Source organism: Rousettus aegyptiacus, unplaced genomic scaffold (assembly GCF_014176215.1).
Source record: "Rousettus aegyptiacus isolate mRouAeg1 unplaced genomic scaffold, mRouAeg1.p scaffold_m13_p_20, whole genome shotgun sequence".
NCBI classification, from domain to species: Eukaryota; Metazoa; Chordata; class Mammalia; order Chiroptera; family Pteropodidae; genus Rousettus; species Rousettus aegyptiacus.
The window spans coordinates 1,218,309-1,237,159 of record NW_023416296.1 but is presented as its reverse complement, the minus strand read 5'-3'; the positions used below and the strand labels follow the sequence as shown (position 1 = coordinate 1,237,159).

The 18,851-nt window shown below is 65.1% G+C and overlaps 1 protein-coding gene and 1 pseudogene across 1 annotated transcript; one reads left to right on the top strand and one right to left on the bottom strand.

Annotated features, from left to right (window-relative positions):
* Window positions 1-5,435: 5,435 nt before the first annotated feature.
* On the bottom strand, window positions 5,436-7,251 carry LOC118614915 (annotated as a pseudogene).
* A 1,459-nt stretch (window positions 7,252-8,710) lies between these two features.
* AIRE (autoimmune regulator) lies at window positions 8,711-18,777 on the top strand. Its single transcript, XM_036238146.1, has 12 exons — window positions 8,711-8,845; window positions 9,334-9,508; window positions 9,690-9,845; window positions 10,212-10,286; window positions 10,983-11,096; window positions 12,080-12,224; window positions 12,352-12,430; window positions 13,266-13,381; window positions 14,351-14,468; window positions 14,983-15,165; window positions 17,832-17,900; window positions 18,446-18,777. The coding sequence occupies exons 1-12, from the start codon at window positions 8,711-8,713 to the stop codon at window positions 18,524-18,526; spliced, it is 1,446 nt and encodes a 481-aa protein (XP_036094039.1). The 3' UTR covers window positions 18,527-18,777.
* The last annotated feature ends 74 nt before the right edge of the window (window positions 18,778-18,851 follow it).

The following is an 18,851-nucleotide window of genomic DNA, read 5'->3' as shown; positions in this document are numbered from 1 at the left end:
CCCCTGGGGCGTAACTCCCTCCCCACCCCCCACTTGGGTGTGGCAGAGTCTGGTGCTTTCCCTGTGAAAGCGAAGTCTGAGTTGGGGGAGGGGCTCGCAGTGAGAGGGACACGGGGCAAACCCTCCACGCCCTCAAGGTCATCTGGGTTGACAGTGTATGCCCTGGGTAGGATGTGATGAGAAACGCAGGTCACCTCTGTGGCCTTCCTCCCAGCTTCCTGTGACCCAACCCCTACCACTCCCCATGAAAAAACACCAGAAAATTCCAGGAGAGGGACGTCCTGCAAGTTAACTGCCAGCACTCCTTAAAACTGTCAAGGTCATCAAAAGCAAAGAAAGTCTGAAAAACTGACAGCCAAGAGGAGCCTAAGGGCACAGGATGACTAAATGTCCCGTCGGACCTTGGGACAGGAAAAGGACATTAGAGAAAAATGAAGGAAGCCTTATCCCTTTAGTTAATGATAATGTATCAGTATCGGCTCATCAGTTGTAACAAATGTATCAAACTAATGCAAGACGTTCCTAATGGGAAACCATGTGGGTTCCCGGGAACTCTGCGCTGGCTCTGTAAATTTTCTGTAAATATGAAGCTGCTCTAAAATAGTTCTTTTCTGTAATACGACACTATTAGCTATAGTCGCCATGCCGTCCATCACATCCCAGGGCTTATTTCTTTTATAACTGGAATTTTGTATCTTTCGACCCCCTTCACCCAGCCTCGTCCTGGCAAGCACCCCTCTGTTCATTCTATCTGTGAGTTTAGGGGTATTTTTTGTTTGTGTTTTAGATTCCACATATAAGCGAGATCATAGGGTATTTGTCTTTATCTGTCTGACTCATTCCACTTAGCATAATGCTCTCTAGGTCCATCCACGTTGGCGCAAGTTGCAATGCTGTTTCTTTGTTTACGACGGAGTGACGTTCCGTAGGGTGTACCTGCCACACCCTCTTCACGCAGTCCTCCGCGGACGGGCACGAGGTTGCTTCCGTGCCTTGGCTATTGTCAGTCAACGCAGGACTGATGCATTTTCTCCAGTCCCTGTGTTCGTTTTCTTTAGATCGATACCCAGAGGTGAATTGCCGGGTGGCGTGGCCGCTCCGTTTTTAATGTTTTGAGGCAGCTCCGTGCCGCCGTCTGTCGCGGCCGCTCCCGTGTACGACCCCGCCGCCAGCGCGCGGGGCTCCCTCCTCCCCGTCCCCGCCGGCTCTTGCTCTCTCCTGCCTCCTTGACGGCCATTCTGACCGGTGCGACGTGGTATCTCGTGGTTCTGATGGCATGTCCCTGATGACGGTGACGCTGAGCATCTTCTCATGTCTGTTGGCTCTCTGTCCTCTTTGGCAAAAATTCTATTCCAATCTGCCCACTTTTTAAAAGGATTGTTCGGTTCTTTGCTACCGAGTCGTACGGGTTTTTTTTTATACATTTTGAATATTAGCCTCTTATCAGATACATGATTCGCGAATGTTTCCCCCATTCGTAGGCTGCCTTTTCCCTGTTGATGGTTCCCTTTGCCCTGCAGAAGCTGTTCAGTTCGATGTGGCCCCACTCGTTTATTTTTGCTTTTGTTGCTTTCGCTTTTGTTGTCAGATTTAAAAAATCATCTCCAAGATCTGTATCAAGGAGCTTACCATCTGGGTTTTCTCCCAGGAATTGTACGGCTTCAGGCCTTACATTCAAATCTATAATCCATGCTGAGTTCATTTTCGTGTGTGCTGTAAGATCGCGGTCCAATATGATTTTTTTTGCACGTAGCTGTCTGGTTTTCCCAACACCATTTATTGAAGAAACTGTCCTTTCCCCATTGCATATTCCTGGCTCCTTTGTCATAGATCAGCTGACTGCGCCGGCATGCGTTTATTTCTGGGCTCTCTATCCTGTCCCATTAGCCCGTGTGTCTCTTTTCATGCCAGTGACGTGCTGTTTTGATGACCGTGGCTTCGTAATGTAGTTTGAAGTCAGGAAGTGTGACGCCTCCAGCTTCGTTCTTCTTTCTCAAGATTGCTGTGGCTACTTGAGGCCTTTTGTGTCTCCATACACATTTTAGGGTTGTTTGTTCTAGCTCTGTGAAAAGTGCCATTGGCATTTTGATGGGGGTCACGCCGAATCCGTAGGCTGCTTTGGGCGGTGTGGCCGTGATACGAGTGCCGCCTCCCCGCGAGCGTGGATCCCTGCAACACCTCCTCTCAGTAGCTTATTTTTTTAATGCGGAGGGACGAGAAGGCTGTTGCTGCCAGCGAAGTCGTTTCCCCCCGTGTTTGAGTAAAATTGTCTTAACTGCTTCCTCTTCCTTTTATTTAGTTCAACTTTGTATTTTTCGGGGGACCCAGATTGAACAATGATTACAGAGACCGCTGCAGCTGGGGTGCAGGCCTGTCCGCCACCCGACCACAGGCTCACGCCCTGGCCTTCCCTGTCTGTACTGTTTCTGGGGGCAGAGGGGAGCGTGGGTGGTCCGGGGCCCGTTCCAGCTCCGTGAAGGGACACGCTTCTCATCGTGGGACCCGTACAGCAGGGAGGGCACCCGGGCCGGCAGGAGCACCTGGCCCTGGCAGGGTGCCAGGGTGGGCGGGCAGGCGTCAGTGTGGCCCTGGGACGCGCCCTGTGCTGGTGTCTGTGCGCCATACCACAGCTTGGCAGAGACCAGGGCCGACCACTGCAGAAACGGAGGGGGTCCTGCTGGTCTGTAAAGGGCCTCAGAGGAGCTGGCCTCTCAGTGACCCCAAGGCCACCACCAGAATTAGGCCCTGAGACACTCAGGCTGCTCTGCCGGCCATGGGTCCTGGGCTGGGGTGAGCTTCTGGCCGCCTGTCCTTGACACAGATGCCCAGGAAGCCCTGAAACCTCACAGGTGAAGGGCCCTGCGTGGGAGCAAAGGGCAGGACCCGATGTGGCTTCTCCACCTGCACAGGCCCCCAGCTAATTGCCCCCTCCCCACTCTGCCCTGCAATGCCCCGAGAGGGCGGGTCTGAAGCCTCTCCGGCGGACCCCCAGCCTTCACCTGGCCAGGACACCCTCAAGGCTGGGGGACCCGCCCAGGCTCCCTGCCGAGCCCCGACCCCTTCAGAGCTGCAGCGGGCCTGCGGTTAGGTCCATCCTGACCTGTGGTTACCCGGCTGGGTCTGGGGCTGGCCACATGTAGCCGGGCACCGACCGGGTTGGCTGGCTGGAGTCCTCGTGTCCCGGCAGCGGTGAGACCCCACCCCACCGCAGCCCCCGTGCGTCCTTTGCCGCCCTGAAGGGTCCCGACGAGCAGGAGGGTCTGCGGGTCGCACACCAGGCCACTGGAGAGGATTTTCAGGCAAATTAAGCAGACGGGGCCTGGCAGCCGGTGTCACAACGTGCCTCAGCCAGAGCACAAGGCTCCTAGGGGACAATGGGGACCAGCGTCCTGGAGCAGCATTTGGGAAGTGACAGGCAGGGCCGCCCAGGTCGCGGCATCGACAACCCCGGCTCAGGGCTTCAGCCGTGGGGGCCGGTGTCCCATCCACCCTTTCCGACCCTCGTGGCCCTGGGCCTCTGTGGGGCAGGCCGGGAGGGCCCGTGCCCTCTTCCATCGGGAGAGTGGGCCCCGGCAAGGGAAGGGGCCATTGGTCACATTTCAGTGGCCGGGTCAAGTCATGCGACCAGCTAGTGGTACTGAGCAGGGAGAGGTGATGTTTCATGATGTTTGCTGGGTTTATCGACCTAAATAAAGGGGTAAACTGAGGCAAGCTCAGGAGGAATCACAATTCGGGACAAGCAAAGCACAGCGAGCTGCGGGTGAGGCCGCCGAGGTTCAGGCTGGGCCGCGTTTACCTGCAGGGACGGCAAGGGGAGAGCTTGTCAGAGGCAGTCACAGTCAAAAGCGTGTGGAGACCAGCCGTGAAGACTTCCGGGCAGACGCATCGGTCACACGAAAACCTCCACTCAGCCTGGTCACCTCCAGGCCACAGCCGCTGCCAGGGTGGACGCGAGGCCCTCTGAGCCACCCGCCATCCGAGAAAATCCCGCACCGTCCGCAGCCTGAACTGGGGCGGCCGGGAGCCCGCCCTTCGTCCTCCGATGGAAGGGCTCTGCCGGGGGCGTGGACGGGTGGACAAGGGGACCGATCCTCATCCTTCCCCAGGAGACGAAGCCGTTGGACCGAAAGAGAAACGGCGCTCGCGGGGGCCCTGGCCCAGAGAGGACCACACCAGCCTCTCATCCATCCGTCCATCCGTCGGTCCATCCGTCCGTCCGGCAGTGCGCACACTCAGCCTGCGGCTCCCCTGCCCACCAGCGAGGGGGCAGCTGTAAATACGGAGTGGGGGGCAGCCCACCGCTGGGAGCGGCCTCCCCTCAGCGAGGCCTCGCTGTGCTCCCAGGGGCGGCAAGGGCTTCAGCGAGCCGGCCTGGGACAAGGCCCCCTGCGACCCAGGCAGCGACAGTGGGAAAAGACCAGGCCGCCCGCGCCGCGTGTGAGCGCAGGAGCAAGGGCAGGTGCCGGGCACAGATGCGGCCGCACAGCGCCCTCTGCTGGCGACCACGGTCACTGCGGCCCGTCCCCGCAGCTGGAGAGGCGCCTGAGCACGCCCCGCCGGAACCACCCTCCGCCCAGCAGCGCCCAGTCCGCGGCCGCCTCCGCGGAGCCCTGGGGACAGGGCTGCAGGCCGGCCATCGGACACGCCGTTCACGGCGGCGTCACGCGCGAAGGTTCCCGGAACGCCTCGACGGCACGTCGCGTGCCGCGCCCCGCTTAGGCGAACGCTCCCTTTGTGGCGCGATGCACGCGCGGCGTGAAGCCCGCTTCGCTTCGTGAAGCTCCGGTGCTGTCGTCTGGGCGGGCGCAGTTCGTCCGTTTCACGGCGCAGTTCGTCCGTTTCACGGTTGACACTCGAAAGTCTCACCGCAGCCGGCGACGTGCGCGTGACCCCAGCGCCCGGTGCCCTGGGCGGTGGAGAGAAGCCTCCGTGCAAGTCGAGCCTCTCTTTTCTGCCTCTTTTTAACTCTTCAGTATTCACCTTTTTCTTATTGGTTTGACAACTCCTTTCTACATTAAAGACGCTAACTCTTACCGCATCCTCATATTTGCGTGGTGTGTTTTCCCCAGCATGCCGTCCCCATGGTAGCGTTCCATGACATTTTTATATACAAACGTCTTTCATCACTAAGTCAGATCAGTTGCTTTTTCTCTACGGTTACCACTTTTCATATTCTACTAACCCCTTTGGCAATTTAACTGAAATTTTATTAGCTTTATAAGTTAATTAAGGAAGAACTGACATTTTAAAAAATAAAACTAAGAAGTTGAATCCAGGAACATGGCATATCTATCTATTTCTTCTTTTTTAGAAGTGTGGGTACTGCAGAATTTTTTCCTATCGTTACTCCTAATTTTGATATTTAATAGGTATGGGAAATATTTTCTATTATATTTTATTTCTTATTTTAATATAAGAACTGACATATACGTATGTTAGTAAGATTCGAATTCAGTCCACGGCTGAGCGAGCAGACTGCGGCCCCGGCCGAGTGCCCGCCGCGCCGGCCCACGCCTGTCCGCGTCCTTTCTGACGCGAAGCTTCGCTTTCTCTCCTTCACAATAACTGAACCTGCAGGATACAGGCGCAGTGAGCAGGTGCCCGCACGCGGCCCTCCGCCCGCTTGCCACCACGGAGAGCCATGTCTGGCCTCCGGCCCGCCTCCATCGAGGGACAGTTGGGGGCTTTCTGTTCCTCGCACGTCATCTGCAGGGGAAGCCCCCCAGCCCCAGCCCCAAAGCGGGTCACATTCTCCCTTGCTCTCTGCACACTCAGCAGGACAGGAGCAGGTGGGGACATTCTGGGAGGTGCGTCTACACCTGCAGGCCTGGGGCGCGGCCCCGAGACACCGGCATGGCCAGCGAGTAGCCGGGTCAGCCCGGGGACTCAGGGCCTCTGGGTGGTGGTGGGGTGGTGGCTGAGGACGCTGGTACAGGGTGCCCACCAGAGGCCCTTGGACGTGGAAAATTCCTATGTGTTTCCTGCTCTTGGGCTGTCGAGGGCCCCGTGCCGGTCCCGGAGGGTTTCGCTCTCCCTGACACGAGGCCATCTGCATTTCCTGGGCTGGCTCCCTCGCCCTGGCCGGCGGGAGGCTCACGGTCTCATCCACGGCAGCAGCACGTCTCGACCCTGCCTGGGCCCCTGGCGGAGGCTGAGCAGGGCTGTGGCCCGTGGCCAGGCGGGCCGCTGGGTTCTCCAGGGCCTGAAGCTGGATGCCCTGGGCATGGCCGGGCAGCACGTCCCTCCCGGCCTCCTGTCTGGCCCCCTCGCTTCGGGTCTGGGCCAGAACCCTCGGCCCGCACGGTTCAGGCCCCAATGTCCGATGCCGGCTGTAGCACTGCCGGGCCTCCCGCCCCCTCTCCCGCTGCCGCGCCCTCGCTGAGTCAGGCTTCGCTGGCAGCCCCCCCCCCCCGTGGGAACCCCCGCGGGGACCCCAGCCCTGTCCCCAGGGCTCTGTGCTTCGTCTGTCCGGCGCCCGGCGCTTCCCCTGCGGGGCTTTTCCAGGGTGTCGGCTGCTTGTGGCTCCCTTTGCTTTCGCCCCCCTCGGCAGTGGGAGCTTCTGCCACAGCCCGGTGCCGGCGGGGCCACATCTGGGGTGTCCTCCTGGTGAGGGGAGGGCGGGATAAACAGGCAGGGCACAGAGGATTTTCAGGGCAATGTAACGACTCTGCGTGACATCATGGTGACGGACATATGTCATTATGTACCTGTCCAAATCCCTAGTGTGCAGAAGCAGGAGTGTCCCTGATGTGAACTGGGGACTCCCGGTGACAGTGACGTGTCCCGGCAGGTTCATCTACTCCCCCCTCCAGTGGGGGCGTCCACAGTGGGGGAGGCCGTGGGGGGGACCCCTGTCCTTTCTGCTCGTCTTTGCTGGGAACATGAAGCTGCTTTGAAAAATAAAGTCCATTTTTAAAGATTAAAAAGTAACATCTATTTTGAAAAGTGGGCGGTGCCAGCCCAGCCACACAGGCTTCTCCCCTGGGGGCTGGGTGCCTCCCAGGGGCAGGGGTGCTGGGGCTCTGCACTTCAAGCCCCTCAGCCAGGGCAAGCACCTCGCTCCTCCGCCCCGACTCCCCCCTGACTGCCCTCCAGTGTCTCAGGCTCACCGGTGACCTCGAGGGGCTCCGTGGGAGGGTCAGCCCTTGACCTCCCGTGACCGGACTTGGCCTTTGAGATATGTCCAAGTGCCCTGCACTCCTGGGCACTTTCTGACGACGTCCCTTGTGCTCCTGCCCAGCGGCCCTCCATCTCGGGGAGCAGTAGCCACCGGAACTGCAGGAGTCCCTTCCGCGTCAGGACTCTCTTACTCCCCTCCGGGGTTCTAACCATATCAGTGACCTGACGACCTCCAGGTCAACGTCTTCAGCCAGGCCTCTCCCAGGGGTTCCAGACCCCCAAGTCTCCCTGACATCGCTGTGCGGTATCAGAAAATGTAACCCCAGGCCGATCTTGGGCACATCCCATGGGGATGCATTTCCCTGTCTTGACGTGACCTGGGCACACAAGGAGCGAGCCGAGCGTGCTGAGAGCACTGACCTGGCCACCAGTCAGTCACCCGGGGCCGCGCACGAGCTGTGCGGCTTTGGTCCAGTGCCGTGACCTCTCTGGGCCTCGGCCTCCTCTGCGGAATGGGGTGAGGGTGGCGCTGACCTCAGGGCGGGCCAACACCCAGCGAGGGCAGCGGGGGAGCGCAGGGCAGGGCCCGCTGTGCCCGCTGTGCCCGTCTGCGCCCGGTGCGTGCCACGCCCTGGTCGGGAGGAGCTGGGGCGCCTGCTCCCTCGTGCGCGAGGACAGAGGGCTAGCCATGGCCACCAAGCAGCAGGCACGTGGCTGCGTGCCATGCCGCACGGAGAAACTGAGGCTCAGCCCTACAAAGGCAGCGGCCCAGTCCCTGCCGAGGGTCACGCGGGCCCCTCCACACATCCTGGTGGCTCTGGGCCACCTGCAGGAACGCCCTGCGGGGCGGAAAGCCCGGGGCTCTCCCAGAGCCGCCACTCACCTCCCCGCAGGCGGCCAGGGGGCGCCAGCAGCCCGCAGGCTCCCCCGAGGACACAGCTGCACCTGCAAGGGCGGCGTGGTTGGAAAAAGAGACGCGAAGACTCTGATCTGGACGCCAACTTGCCGGAGGCGACAGTCCTCACTCACCCCTAAAACCGCAGCACGGCCTCCGGCACCCCTGGGTGCCTCTGTGGGGGAGCTTTGGAGCCGCTGCCACTGGCCCAGCGGGTGTCATTAGGTGTGTCGTGAAGTGGCTTTTTCTTTCCTCAGCCCTCCCGTCCTGTACGTGAGCGAGGGGTCTGAGACAGCTGTCCCAGAAGCTTCCTTCACAGCAAAGGAAGGAACAGAGGTCTCTCTCGCAGGTGTGGGGACAGGGGCTGCGGGCGGGGCGACCCGGCTCGTCTTAGTGACAGGGAACCGTCCAGTCCTGCCCCTCAGGAAGCGCGGGCCCTGATTGGCTTTGGGGCAGCTGGGCCTTTGCTCTTTCCGTGGGGAGTGCCTATAACAGGGACCCCGCGCCCCAGCGCTCAGCCCGCCAGGCGCGCGTCCCCGTGTGCCGGCCCAGGAGCCCTGCGGGCTGCGGGAGCGCTGGGACCAGGAGGCAGACAGGCCCCAGACGCCTCACAGGCCCGGGGCACGCTGAGGCCGCCCTCCACGCCGGGAGAGGGGCGCCGAGCCCAGCGCCCAGCCTCGCGCCCGCAGCCCCGCGATGGCGGGCGGCGACGCCGCGCTGCGCCGCCTGCTGCGGCTGCACCGCACCGAGATCGCCGTGGCTGTGGACAGCGCCTTCCCGCTGCTGCACGCGCTGGCCGACCACGACGTGGTCCCCGAGGACAAGTTCCAGGTGGGCCCCAGCCCAGACCCCGCCGCCCTCGGGGTGCGCGCTGGGGAAGCGAGTTCCGGCGGGACCCTCCCGCGCTCCTCCCTTCCCGGCTCTCCCGCCCCCAACGCCCCGCCCATGAGCCAGGGGGACTTGGCCGGGGCAGGCTGGGGAGGGGGGTGCCCTGCCCCCCCACCGTGATCATCCCTCCTCAAGTCGCAGCCAGCAGCCGAGGGTCTCCGGACACGGCCCCGGTGCCCTCTCCCGACCCACCCCAAGCCACGGTCCCCGAAGACGGGGTCCAAGGGAGCCGCCCTCACCCCAGCACCCCATGCCATCCCCACACCTGCCCAAGCCAAGGGACGGACACAGCGCCCAGGCCACCAGCAGCCTTCTCTGCGTCGGCGCCGCCCTCTTGTCCCGGCCCCCCACCCCCCCACCCCGACCCCCGTGGCCGCGGCGGGGAGGGGGCACTGAGGGGGCACCCGCCCCGCCCCCTGCGCTGGCCTCAGGAGACCCTGCGTCTGAAGGAGAAGGAGGGCTGCCCGCAGGCCTTCCACGCGCTGCTCTCGTGGCTTCTGACCCGAGACGCGGGGGCCATCCTGGCCTTCTGGAGGGTCCTCTTTAAGGACTACAACCTGGAGAGATACGCCAGGCTGCAGCCCGTCCTGGACAGCTTCCCCAGAGGTGGGGTGCTGGGCTGGGGGCCGGACGAGGGGAGGGGCGTGCATGTGGGGGTCCAGGGAGCCCCAGGACAACACCCAGGACCGCCTGGGGTCCTGCGCGGTCAAGGCCCCGGCCTCGCTCACCTGGCCTGGGCCTCAGCTCTGGGCGGGAGGCCATGCCCGCTCCTGCTGGCGCCCTGCAGATGTGGACCTCAGTCAGCCCCGGAAGGGGCGGAAGCCCCCCGCTGGGCCCAAGGCAGTGGTGTCCCTGCCCAGACCCCCCACCAAGAGGAAGGTCCCAGAGGAGTCCCAGACCACACCACCGGCAGCCCTGTCCCCAAGGAGCACCTCCAGCCCAGGTACACAGGATGAGGAGCTGGCTGGGTCTCAGATGGCCCCCAGGGAGCCTGACACTCCCCTGCCACCCCCGCCCCCGCCTGCCACACCCCTCCCCGGCTGGTTCCGGGAGCTTCTGTCCCGCCTGATCAGCCAGATCAGCCTGGCGGGGCAGCAGGGGTCCCCTGGGTGTTTAGTGGACACACTGAATGTGACCCCAGCCCTGCGAGTAGGCACGTGGGTGTCTTTTCCTTCTCGCTGATGTGGACACCAGAGCCTGGTAAAGCCAGGGGCCCACAGGAGTTGGGGGGACACCCGTACTCTCTCTCCACCTTGCGGCCTACTGACCCTGGCAGGGAGAGGGCCAGCCGCCGCAGCGCCCCCCGAAGGCCCCCAAGTGAAGGCCAAGCCCCCCAAGAAGCCAGAGAGCACTTCGGAGCCACAGCGCCGCCTGCTGGGCAACGGTGAGAGGCCCCAGCCCCCGCCTCCGGCCAGGGTCAGGGGTCGGCCTGGGAACTGCCCTGGGACCATGTCCCACCCGACAGCCACACGGGGAAGAGGGCACGCCTCAGACACCCCTCCTGTGGTCTGAGCACCCCTCCTTCACGGACGGCTCGACTGCTTCCTCCAGAGACACCTCCTTGGCCCCCTCCCTGTCCCAGGACACGGCGCCCAGAGGCCTCCTGGGGTCATTGGTGCTGACCTAAGGCGGGTCCTGGGTACTCTGCTCCTGCGAGCGCAGCCCAACCCATGTCCCGGGGGATCCTCGTTCATTCCTGCCCACTGTGTCTAGTCAGCTCACACACACGCTCACGCATGTACGCACACATACACTCATATGCACACTCGCACACACTGCCACATGCTCACATGCACTCACACACACACACATCCGCTCACATGCTCACACATGCACTCACACACTCAGACACGCTCACACACACGCTCACACACACGCTCACACACTCACAGCCCGTCTGCCCTGACACGTGGGCTGTCCGTCTGTCCTGCGTGTGGAGGACCGGGCCCCACCGTGCCCGCCCTGGTGACCAAAGCAGCATTCTGCCACCAGGCGCCTCTCAGGCCACACCTCCTGCGTGCAGGGGCGCTCGGGGGCCACCCTCCTGATCGTGACCCTCGTCTCCTGCCGCCTTCCCCAGGGATTCAGACCATGTCCGCTTCGGTGCAGAGAGCCGTGGCCGTGTCCTCGGGGGACGTCCCAGGAGCCCGCGGGGCTGTGGAGGGCATCCTCATCCAGCAGGTGTTCGAGTCAGGTAGACGCACGGATGCCGGATCTACGTCCCCCAGACCGTGGATGGGGCGGACAGCGCCCCCGAGTGGTTCTGCTGGCTCTGGAGGGCGAGGAGCACTGAGGGCTCCCCCCGGGGCGGCGGGGACTCGTAGGCACGTGGACCTGGGGGTTCCGACGGGCTGGCAGCCCAGGTCCCTGTCCCAGACCACCTCCGCCCACTTGGCTGGGCCCCTCCTTGGTCACAGGCTCACATCCTCAGACTGCGCCGCTCCCTGTGCGGCGGGGGGCGGGGGCTCTCTCCGTAGGACAGCCTGCGGCGTCCCTGCCCCGCACCGCCTCCTGCCTCCTCCTTCTGTGCTGGGCGCCGGCTGGCTTTGCTGAGGACGGCAGACCCGCTGGCCCCTGGGAGCTGCTGCGGGCCCTGGCCTCTCACCGGGGCTGGGCCCGAGGAACCCGCAGTGGTTCCCGGGGCTCTTATGGCAAATTGCCACTAACTGGGCGGCTTAAAGCAACAGAAATTCCAAACGTGACTGGTCGGCAAGGCCGCGCTCCCTCGCCAGAGTGCAGGCCACTCCCAGCTCCTGGTGGCTGCAGCCCCCCCTGCCCCCTGCAGCCTGGCTCACAGTGGTGTTAATCCAGCCTCTGCCTCCAGGGTCACAGGGCCCCCTCCCTCTCTGTCCTCTCCCCTCGTAAGGATGCCAGCCACTGGACGCAGGGTCCACTGTGAACCCATCTCAACAAATTTCAAAGATCCTGCTTGCAAATAAGGTTCTATTCTGAGATTCTAGGTGATGCGAACTTGGTGACATGCTTCAGCCAGTACATGCCCCAGCAGAGAACACTCCTGTGCCCAAGACCCTGGCCCCCGACCTGACTGGGGGCGTGGCGGGAGGGGCATCCAGCCGCAGGGCGCCTAGCCGCCTGCCAGCCGCTGGCCCGGGGCTGCAGTGTGGCTGGGCAGGGCCAGCTGGGCAGGTGGCCCGGCCACGCAGCATCTCCTCCCAGGTGGTGCCCAGAAGTGCGTCCAGGTCGGGGGCGTCTACACTCCCAGCAAGTATGAGGACCCCAGCGCGGGGAAGATTAAGGCCCGCAGCAGTGGTGGCCTGAAGACCCTGGTCCGAGCCAAGGGGACCCAGGTCACTGCCCCAGGCACCCCCCACCTCCAGCGCACACAGTGGCAGCGGCGTCACCTCTGGGCCGGGATCTCTGCTGGGCTGGGGGGTGTCACTGTCCAGGCTGCTCCCCCTGTTCGTGACTCTCTCTTTTCCCTCGCAGGCTGGAGGGGACCCCAGGGCGGGCCAGCAGGGCAGGGCCCCGGCCCCTCCCACCCTCCCCAGCGAGCCCCAGCTCCACCAGGTAACCGCAGACCACAGGGGTGCCCCTTAGCCCCACGACCCCGCAGGCGGTCCTGCCCCGTCGCCACCCGTGGAGGGCACTCGCGGCGGTGACTAGGACAGGGCCCAGGCTCCGGTGCACAGCGCGGGGCTCTTTTTTCTCCCCAATCGTATTTATTTCTGATAATTCACAGTTGTTCAGATTCAAACGAGTCAGAGAAAGTGAGCCGTCCTGGGTGTTTTAAACCGTGGCGTTGGGCCGGGCGCCAGCTGTCCCTCGTCTCGCCGCTGGCCGTGGGTGGGGTGGTGGCCCCTGCTCCGAGCCTGGACCCAGAGTGTCAAGCTCATGCTGGGCCTCCCAGGACGGTTTCTCAATGAGGCAGAACTAGTCACAGACCCCGACGCCGACCGCGCCTGCCGCCGGCGGGAGGAGGGTCCAGGGCGACCGTCGGGAGGAGGGTGCTTATGCTATGCAGGGTGCCCAGCCTGGCAGTCCGGGGGCTCCCGGAGGCGGTGGGGTCCCGGAGGGCATGGTGGGCGCCATACAGGCGAGGGCGCAAGCAGGATGGTGGCCTTGGGCGGAGGGGACGGCGTGTGCCTGGGCCAACGGGCCTGCCCCCTGTTGCCTGCCGGGAAGGGGCAGCGTGGAGGTGGGCGTGCAGGCTCGGGACCGGCCGGAGCGCCGGGTGGACCTGCGGGGCGTGTGGGCCTTGGGGGTCCTGGGCGCAGGCATCGGCCGGCAGGGGAGCAGGCCAGGGGACCTGGGGGCCCGGGGTCCCCTGTGGCGGAGCCATCCGGGGGCTCCGGGTGGGGGCGTCCCGTCCCCACCCCCCGAGACGGGCCTCTCCCTGCCGCAGAAGAACGAGGACGAGTGTGCGGTGTGCCGGGACGGCGGGGAGCTCCTCTGCTGTGACGGCTGCCCCCGCGCCTTCCACCTGGCCTGCCTGGCCCCCCCGCTGCGGGAGGTCCCCAGGTGAGGCTGGCGCCCCCGCCCCCACCGGGCTGCACGGGGACCTCCACCCACTGACCCTGAGCGGAGGCCACGCGGGGTGTGGGGGGCGCATGCTGGTGCAGCTCACTGGGCAGGGGTGGAGCCCGGCCCCGCCCACAGCACCCTCCTGCCCGCGTGGCCACACGATCCTCCCAGCCTGGCCAGCAGGGCCCTGAGGGCGGCAAAGGGGGATGGAGGCCCAAGGCAAAGCGTGGCCGGCCTGCCCCATCTCACCCCACGTTCCGACCCCGCACCCCAAGCACAGCGCACCTCAGGGTCAGGGCGCACAGAGATGCGGAGCTGCACCCGAGGACGGTCCACCTCCCGACACCCCCTCCCCTGGCCACCGGGAGAGCCCTGTCCCCCACCAGTGCCCGCGGGTCACGGGGCTCGGATGAGGGCATGGGGGTTCAGTCCTGCCCCGCCTGCTGGGCGACCTCGCCCGCTCACGTCTCTGAGCCTCAGGGGCTGTGGCAGTGACCCAAGGCTCAGCCATCGTTCCCCTTGCCCCGCCTTTCCCTTCCTCCCTGCCCTTGGCCGCCTCCTTTCTGCTGGGCGCCCTCCCCCCGTGGACCGTGGCCAGGCCCCTGGGCATAAGCACCCGGCCCAGCGAGGCCCTGCCTGCAGGCTTGTGCCAACCGGCTACAGGCCGCTGCAGGTGTGGCTGTCGGACACTCCTGGGGCTCCTCAGAGAAGGACTCTGGGACACTGACCTCGGCGGCCAGGGCCATGCACCAGGAGTAAACATCGGGCACTCTGGGCTGTCCTGCTGAGTGCCAGGCGGGCCCGCCCACTGTGGCGCTGCCCACTTCCTGTCTGGGCCTCGGTTTCTCCATCCGTAAAAGAAAGGGTGACCGGGGGAGCCCTCAGGCCTTTCCGCGTCGTGGGTTGGCGATCCACTGTCCCCTCTGCCCTGCCCTGCGTGCTTCTGGCCGGCGACGGCACGAGCAGCGGCACCTGGAGGTGCTCCAGCTGCGTCCAGGGAGGAGCCCAGCAGGACCCGCCCCGGGCCGAGGAGCGGGCCGAGGAGCCGCGGCCCCAGGAGCTGCCGGAGGCGAAGGAGACCCCGGTACGCACGGGCCCCCTCCCAGGCCAGCTGTCCGCCTGCAGTCCTGCCGCTTGGCCACTCCTGCGGGTCGGCCTGCCCCAGCCACCGAACTGTGGCCCCGCCTCAGCCTGGCCACAGCAATTCGACTTCATACGGCGGGGTCCGAGGGGGTGCTGGCCGCCGGGCACCCCCCTTACGAGGGCCCCTTTCTCAGTGCTCTGACTGGAGGCCCGCGACTGTCCGCCCAGCACAGGGGATGCGCGTCTGCCCCGTGTGGCAAAGATGTGCCGGTCGTGACACCTGGGTACATATCGAGGGTTTACTCTGCCAGCCCCAGGCCCTGGGCACCCCATTTTTAGACAGGAAGGGGTCGAGAGCCGAGGACCACAGACAATGCACCCGGGCCTTTGCAGCCTGGTGCGGGGCTCCGCCCAGGACAGCAGCCCCGGCTCCCGGGGTCCCAGGGGCTACGACCTCCCTGGGACCTCCCTGGGCGGTGCTGGAGCCGCCCTGAGCACTGACCCTCTGGTTCCAGGTCATCCTGGGACTGAGGTCGGCCGGAGAGGAAGCGAGGGGCCTGCCTGGGGAGCCCCCAGCTGGGACGGACACCGCTGTGGCCTTCAGGCAGCTGCTGGTCCCACCTTCCGTGGCTCCCCTGCCCGTGCTGGACCCCTCGGCCCTGCGCCCCCTGCTGTGCGTGGGCCCTGAGGGGCAGCAGGTGAGGGGGCTTGGATTGGGGTGGCTGGCTTCAGGGGGCCCACCGAAACAGGGGGGTGACGCACGGGGGGTCCAGGAGGAGTCGATGGGGGTTAGGGTTCAGGGCTTGGGGGAGACCTCTACCAGGAGCAGCCAGACCAGCCTTGGGGAAGGCAAGAAGAAGCTTAGGGGAGCACTCAGAACCATGGGGGGCTCGGGAAAGGCTGGGGGAGGAGGCCTCCTGGAGGGAGTCCAGCCAGGGGCGAGGCATTCCCTCATTGCTCCTGAGTCCTCTGCCCCAAATAGAGGCAGGACAATAAGGGGGGTTGGGACGTTGGGGAGTTCCCAGGCCTTCCAGCGTTTCAGGGCGTGCTATTCTGGAAACCCCTTGATCAGGGGAGCCCCTGACCTCCCAGGGCTGGGATCCACGAAGCGCGGGTCCAGCCGCGGCGGGTCCCCGGGGCGGCGCGGGAGGCGCGAGGAGGCTTCCGTGTCCCTCCCGGCCCGCGGTCACCGCGATGTGCGCCACGCAGAGCCCGGCGCCCGGCGCGCACGCGCTGCGGTGCGCGCGCTGCGCCGCCGCGTTCCACGGGCGCTGCCACCTCCCGGCGGGCGGCCGGCCCGGGCGAGTGCGACGCCGGGGCGGGGGGTGGCGCACCCGCGGCCCCGCGACAGACGCCCACGCCCACCCCGGCCGGCGCGGCGGGCCTCAGCGCGCCCTCCCGTCCGCGCAGAGCCGCCCCGCGCTGCCGGTCCTGCTGCGGGGACGCCGCCCCGGGCCCCGCCCGCCAGGCGCCCGGGCCCGCCAAGGTCAGTGCCCCCAGTGGGGCCGGGGGACCCCGGGGGCTGGGAGGTGGGGCCAGGACATCTCAACGGAAGGCTCGGTGCCAGCTCTGGGGTTACCGCATCACCAGCCCTACTACATGCTCCTAACTTAACGGTTTTGTGTAAATCGACTTCCTTTTGATGAATCTGTTTAAAGAGGGAACCCGCTCAAGGAAGAGTGACTAGGAAGTCGCAGTTTGGATGCCCTTCTGTGCCCAGAGCGTCCTTAATCGCCCGGCGCCCCTCCCCCAGCCTGGGAGTACGCGGCCCGCGGGTGGGGGTCAGGCGAGGGGCTAGGGAAAGGAGGCACCGCCCTAGGGATGGGCAAACTCTCTGGGTGACCCGGGGTGGCCCACGTACGATCCTGCCCCTGGGGACCTAAGAAAGTGCGAACATGTAGAGAATTTGTATAAAAATGTATCTGAGTCAAACAGGATGTTCCTGGGAAGCAAGACCTGGCAGACCCAGGTGCAGCTTCGGAGAACAGCAGCTTCTTTCCTGTGTTTGAGAATAAGGAGGGAACTAAGCTGATCAGCTGGAGGAGGGGACGCCAGGCGGGGTCGCAGGGGGTCGCAGGGGACGTAAGGCTGTGCCCTCTGCTCGGAAGGGACGTTTCAGGGGTGCGTGAACCCAGGTGCACAGCAACGGGTGCAACGGCTCAGGGCAGAGATAAACCACGAGCCGCACCCACCGGCCCCCGTTAGGGATTCATGACCAGGTCACCCTGCGAGGTCACTTTCCGCAGAACCTTTCCTGCCCACACCCCAGTCCTCCGGCAGCCCAGGGCGGGGACCCCATCCTGCCCCATCCTGCAGCCCAGAGCCCCACCCCCTCTCCTCATTTGTTGAGACACCGCCAAGGCTCCAGCGGCACCCCAGGTACTGCACCCAGGCCCTGCCCACTAGGGGGCTCCCCGGGGACCTCTGGCGTGGCTCACGACTGCCCGCGGCCTGTTCCTGCTGGCAGCCTCTCTCACGGTCGGCACCCCTGTGCACTGGGGGTGCCCGAGCCCGCAGACGTGGCTGCTCCTCAGGCAGCCTCGGGGGTCTCGGGGTGTGTGGGGGTGCTTCCCTCCAGCACCTGGTCCCTTTATCGAGGCCTGGGTTCTTAGCAGCAAAGACACCTTTTCACTTGCTATAAAGTGTGTTGCCATTTTGGAGTAAAAAGTTGTTTCCCCCTTTGCCCAGCCCCAGCCCCAGCCCCAGGTGTGATCACGTGATGGTGGATGTGGTCACGTGGCTGTGGGTGTGGCCCCCTCCTTCCAGAAAGGCCTTGTACCCTGCCCCAGGGCTATGTTCCTTCCAGCACCTGGGCTGTGGGCAGGCCGGTGTTTATCAGACCCCCAGGTGGGAAGTGCTGACCTGGGCTGTTTTGAGCTACAAGCTTGGCAGTTTCACGAGGTTCCACCTGGAAGGGCCCCTCCCCCTCCTGGAGGGGACTCTGGTTCCCCGCTCCGGCCCTCGCCCAGCGGTGCACCCCCCGTTGGCCCTGGCCATGCTAGTTGGATGGTTGAACGGCTGCCGTGGGACTAGGCGCTTTCTGCTCTGGGCCTCAGTTTTCCATTGGTGACGGGGTTCTCTGAATCACCCCACATTTCCCAGAGGGCCACCTGCAGGGTGTGGAGGTGGGCAGCTCTGGGGCCTGGGGTGGCCAGCTTCCCAAGATGCAGGGTCCTGGGTGGGACACCCCGAGCTCACTCATGCTCGCCCTGCCCGCGCCCTCCACCCCCAGAGTTCTCAGGCCCCCCAGAGAAGCACCCGCAGCATCCCCCGCCCGGGGCCAGCTCCCCCCACCCCCGCTGCTGCCGGCCTGTCCCTGGCGGGGACGTGGGGGTTGGGCTGATCTCTGTCTCCTGGGTTCCAGGCGGGGGCCGACTCTGCTGCTCAGGAGCCCGTTCTCCACAGGGATGACCTGGAGTCCCTGCTAAATGAGGTAGCACCCAGCACCCCACCCCCCACGTTCTCCCCTACTGCTCCCCACTCCCGCCCCCAAGGCTCCCGAGCCACCGGAAGGGCCAGGAGCCCCGCATTGCAGGGCCATGTGCTCCAGGACGGTGCTGACCTCTCCACACGCAGGAGCCCCGAGCACCCGAGGGGGCCTGAGCTGCAGCCCCATCTGGCCGCCAGGAGTCCCGGGGCCTGGACGTGGGGATCGCGGGTTGGGCGGCCGCAGAGCCCCAGCACCGGGGCCGCTGAAGCCTGATGCACAGGCCTCGACTTGTCCCGCCATGGGGTGGGTGCCCCTGGTGGACCTCTGGCCCCCCTCTCCGCCTAGCCCCCCCCCCCCACCCAGAGACCAGTAGCTGGAATCACTGGGAGAATGTGGCCTTTGGGGGCCTCATCGTCTTCCTCTGACAGGAGGTCCCTCCTCCAGCCAGCCCGAGACCCTGGCGGCCAATGCGGGCGGGGCGGGCGCAGCATCCTGAGGTCCCCGGGTGCCCGTGCCCAGCGCCCAGTGCCGCCCCCTCTGTCCCTCAGCACTCCTTCGACGCCATCCTGCAGTGGGCCATCCAGAGCATGTCCCGCCCGCTGGCCGACGCGCCCGCCTTCCCCTCCTGAGGCCTCGCGGCCTGGGGGGCGGCGCCGAGTGAGAGCTGACCCCCATCCCCGAGTGGTGCACGTGCGAGCGCCCACCCGTTCCCGCGGCGACTCTGGCCGAGAGGGACAGCGGGGACTCACCAGGTCAGGACCAAGAGGACCCGAGAAGCTCCAAGCGCTGTCTGCGCTGGCTCGTCAACACGGCCCCCTCCGGCGACAGGAAGCCAGCGCGCGGGCGGAAATTAAAGTCGCCGCTGTGTGCTTTCCCCGCGCTCCCGTGGGTGTGTTTGTTTGGGGTCCGAACCCCTGGGTTTCTGGTGCGCGAAGGGGGCGCCGAGCTGGCCAG

Bases quoted from the DNA above. Each gene is read 5' to 3' on its own strand.
- AIRE (XM_036238146.1), top strand. From the start codon at position 8,711: ATGGCGGGCGGCGACGCCGCGCTGCGCCGCCTGCTGCGGCTGCACCGC. The intron at 9,846-10,211 runs GTACACAGGATG...CGCCCCCCGAAG, and splicing joins AAGGAGCACCTCCAGCCCAG to GCCCCCAAGTGAAGGCCAAG. The intron at 13,382-14,350 runs GTGAGGCTGGCG...CGGCACGAGCAG, and splicing joins CCGCTGCGGGAGGTCCCCAG to CGGCACCTGGAGGTGCTCCA.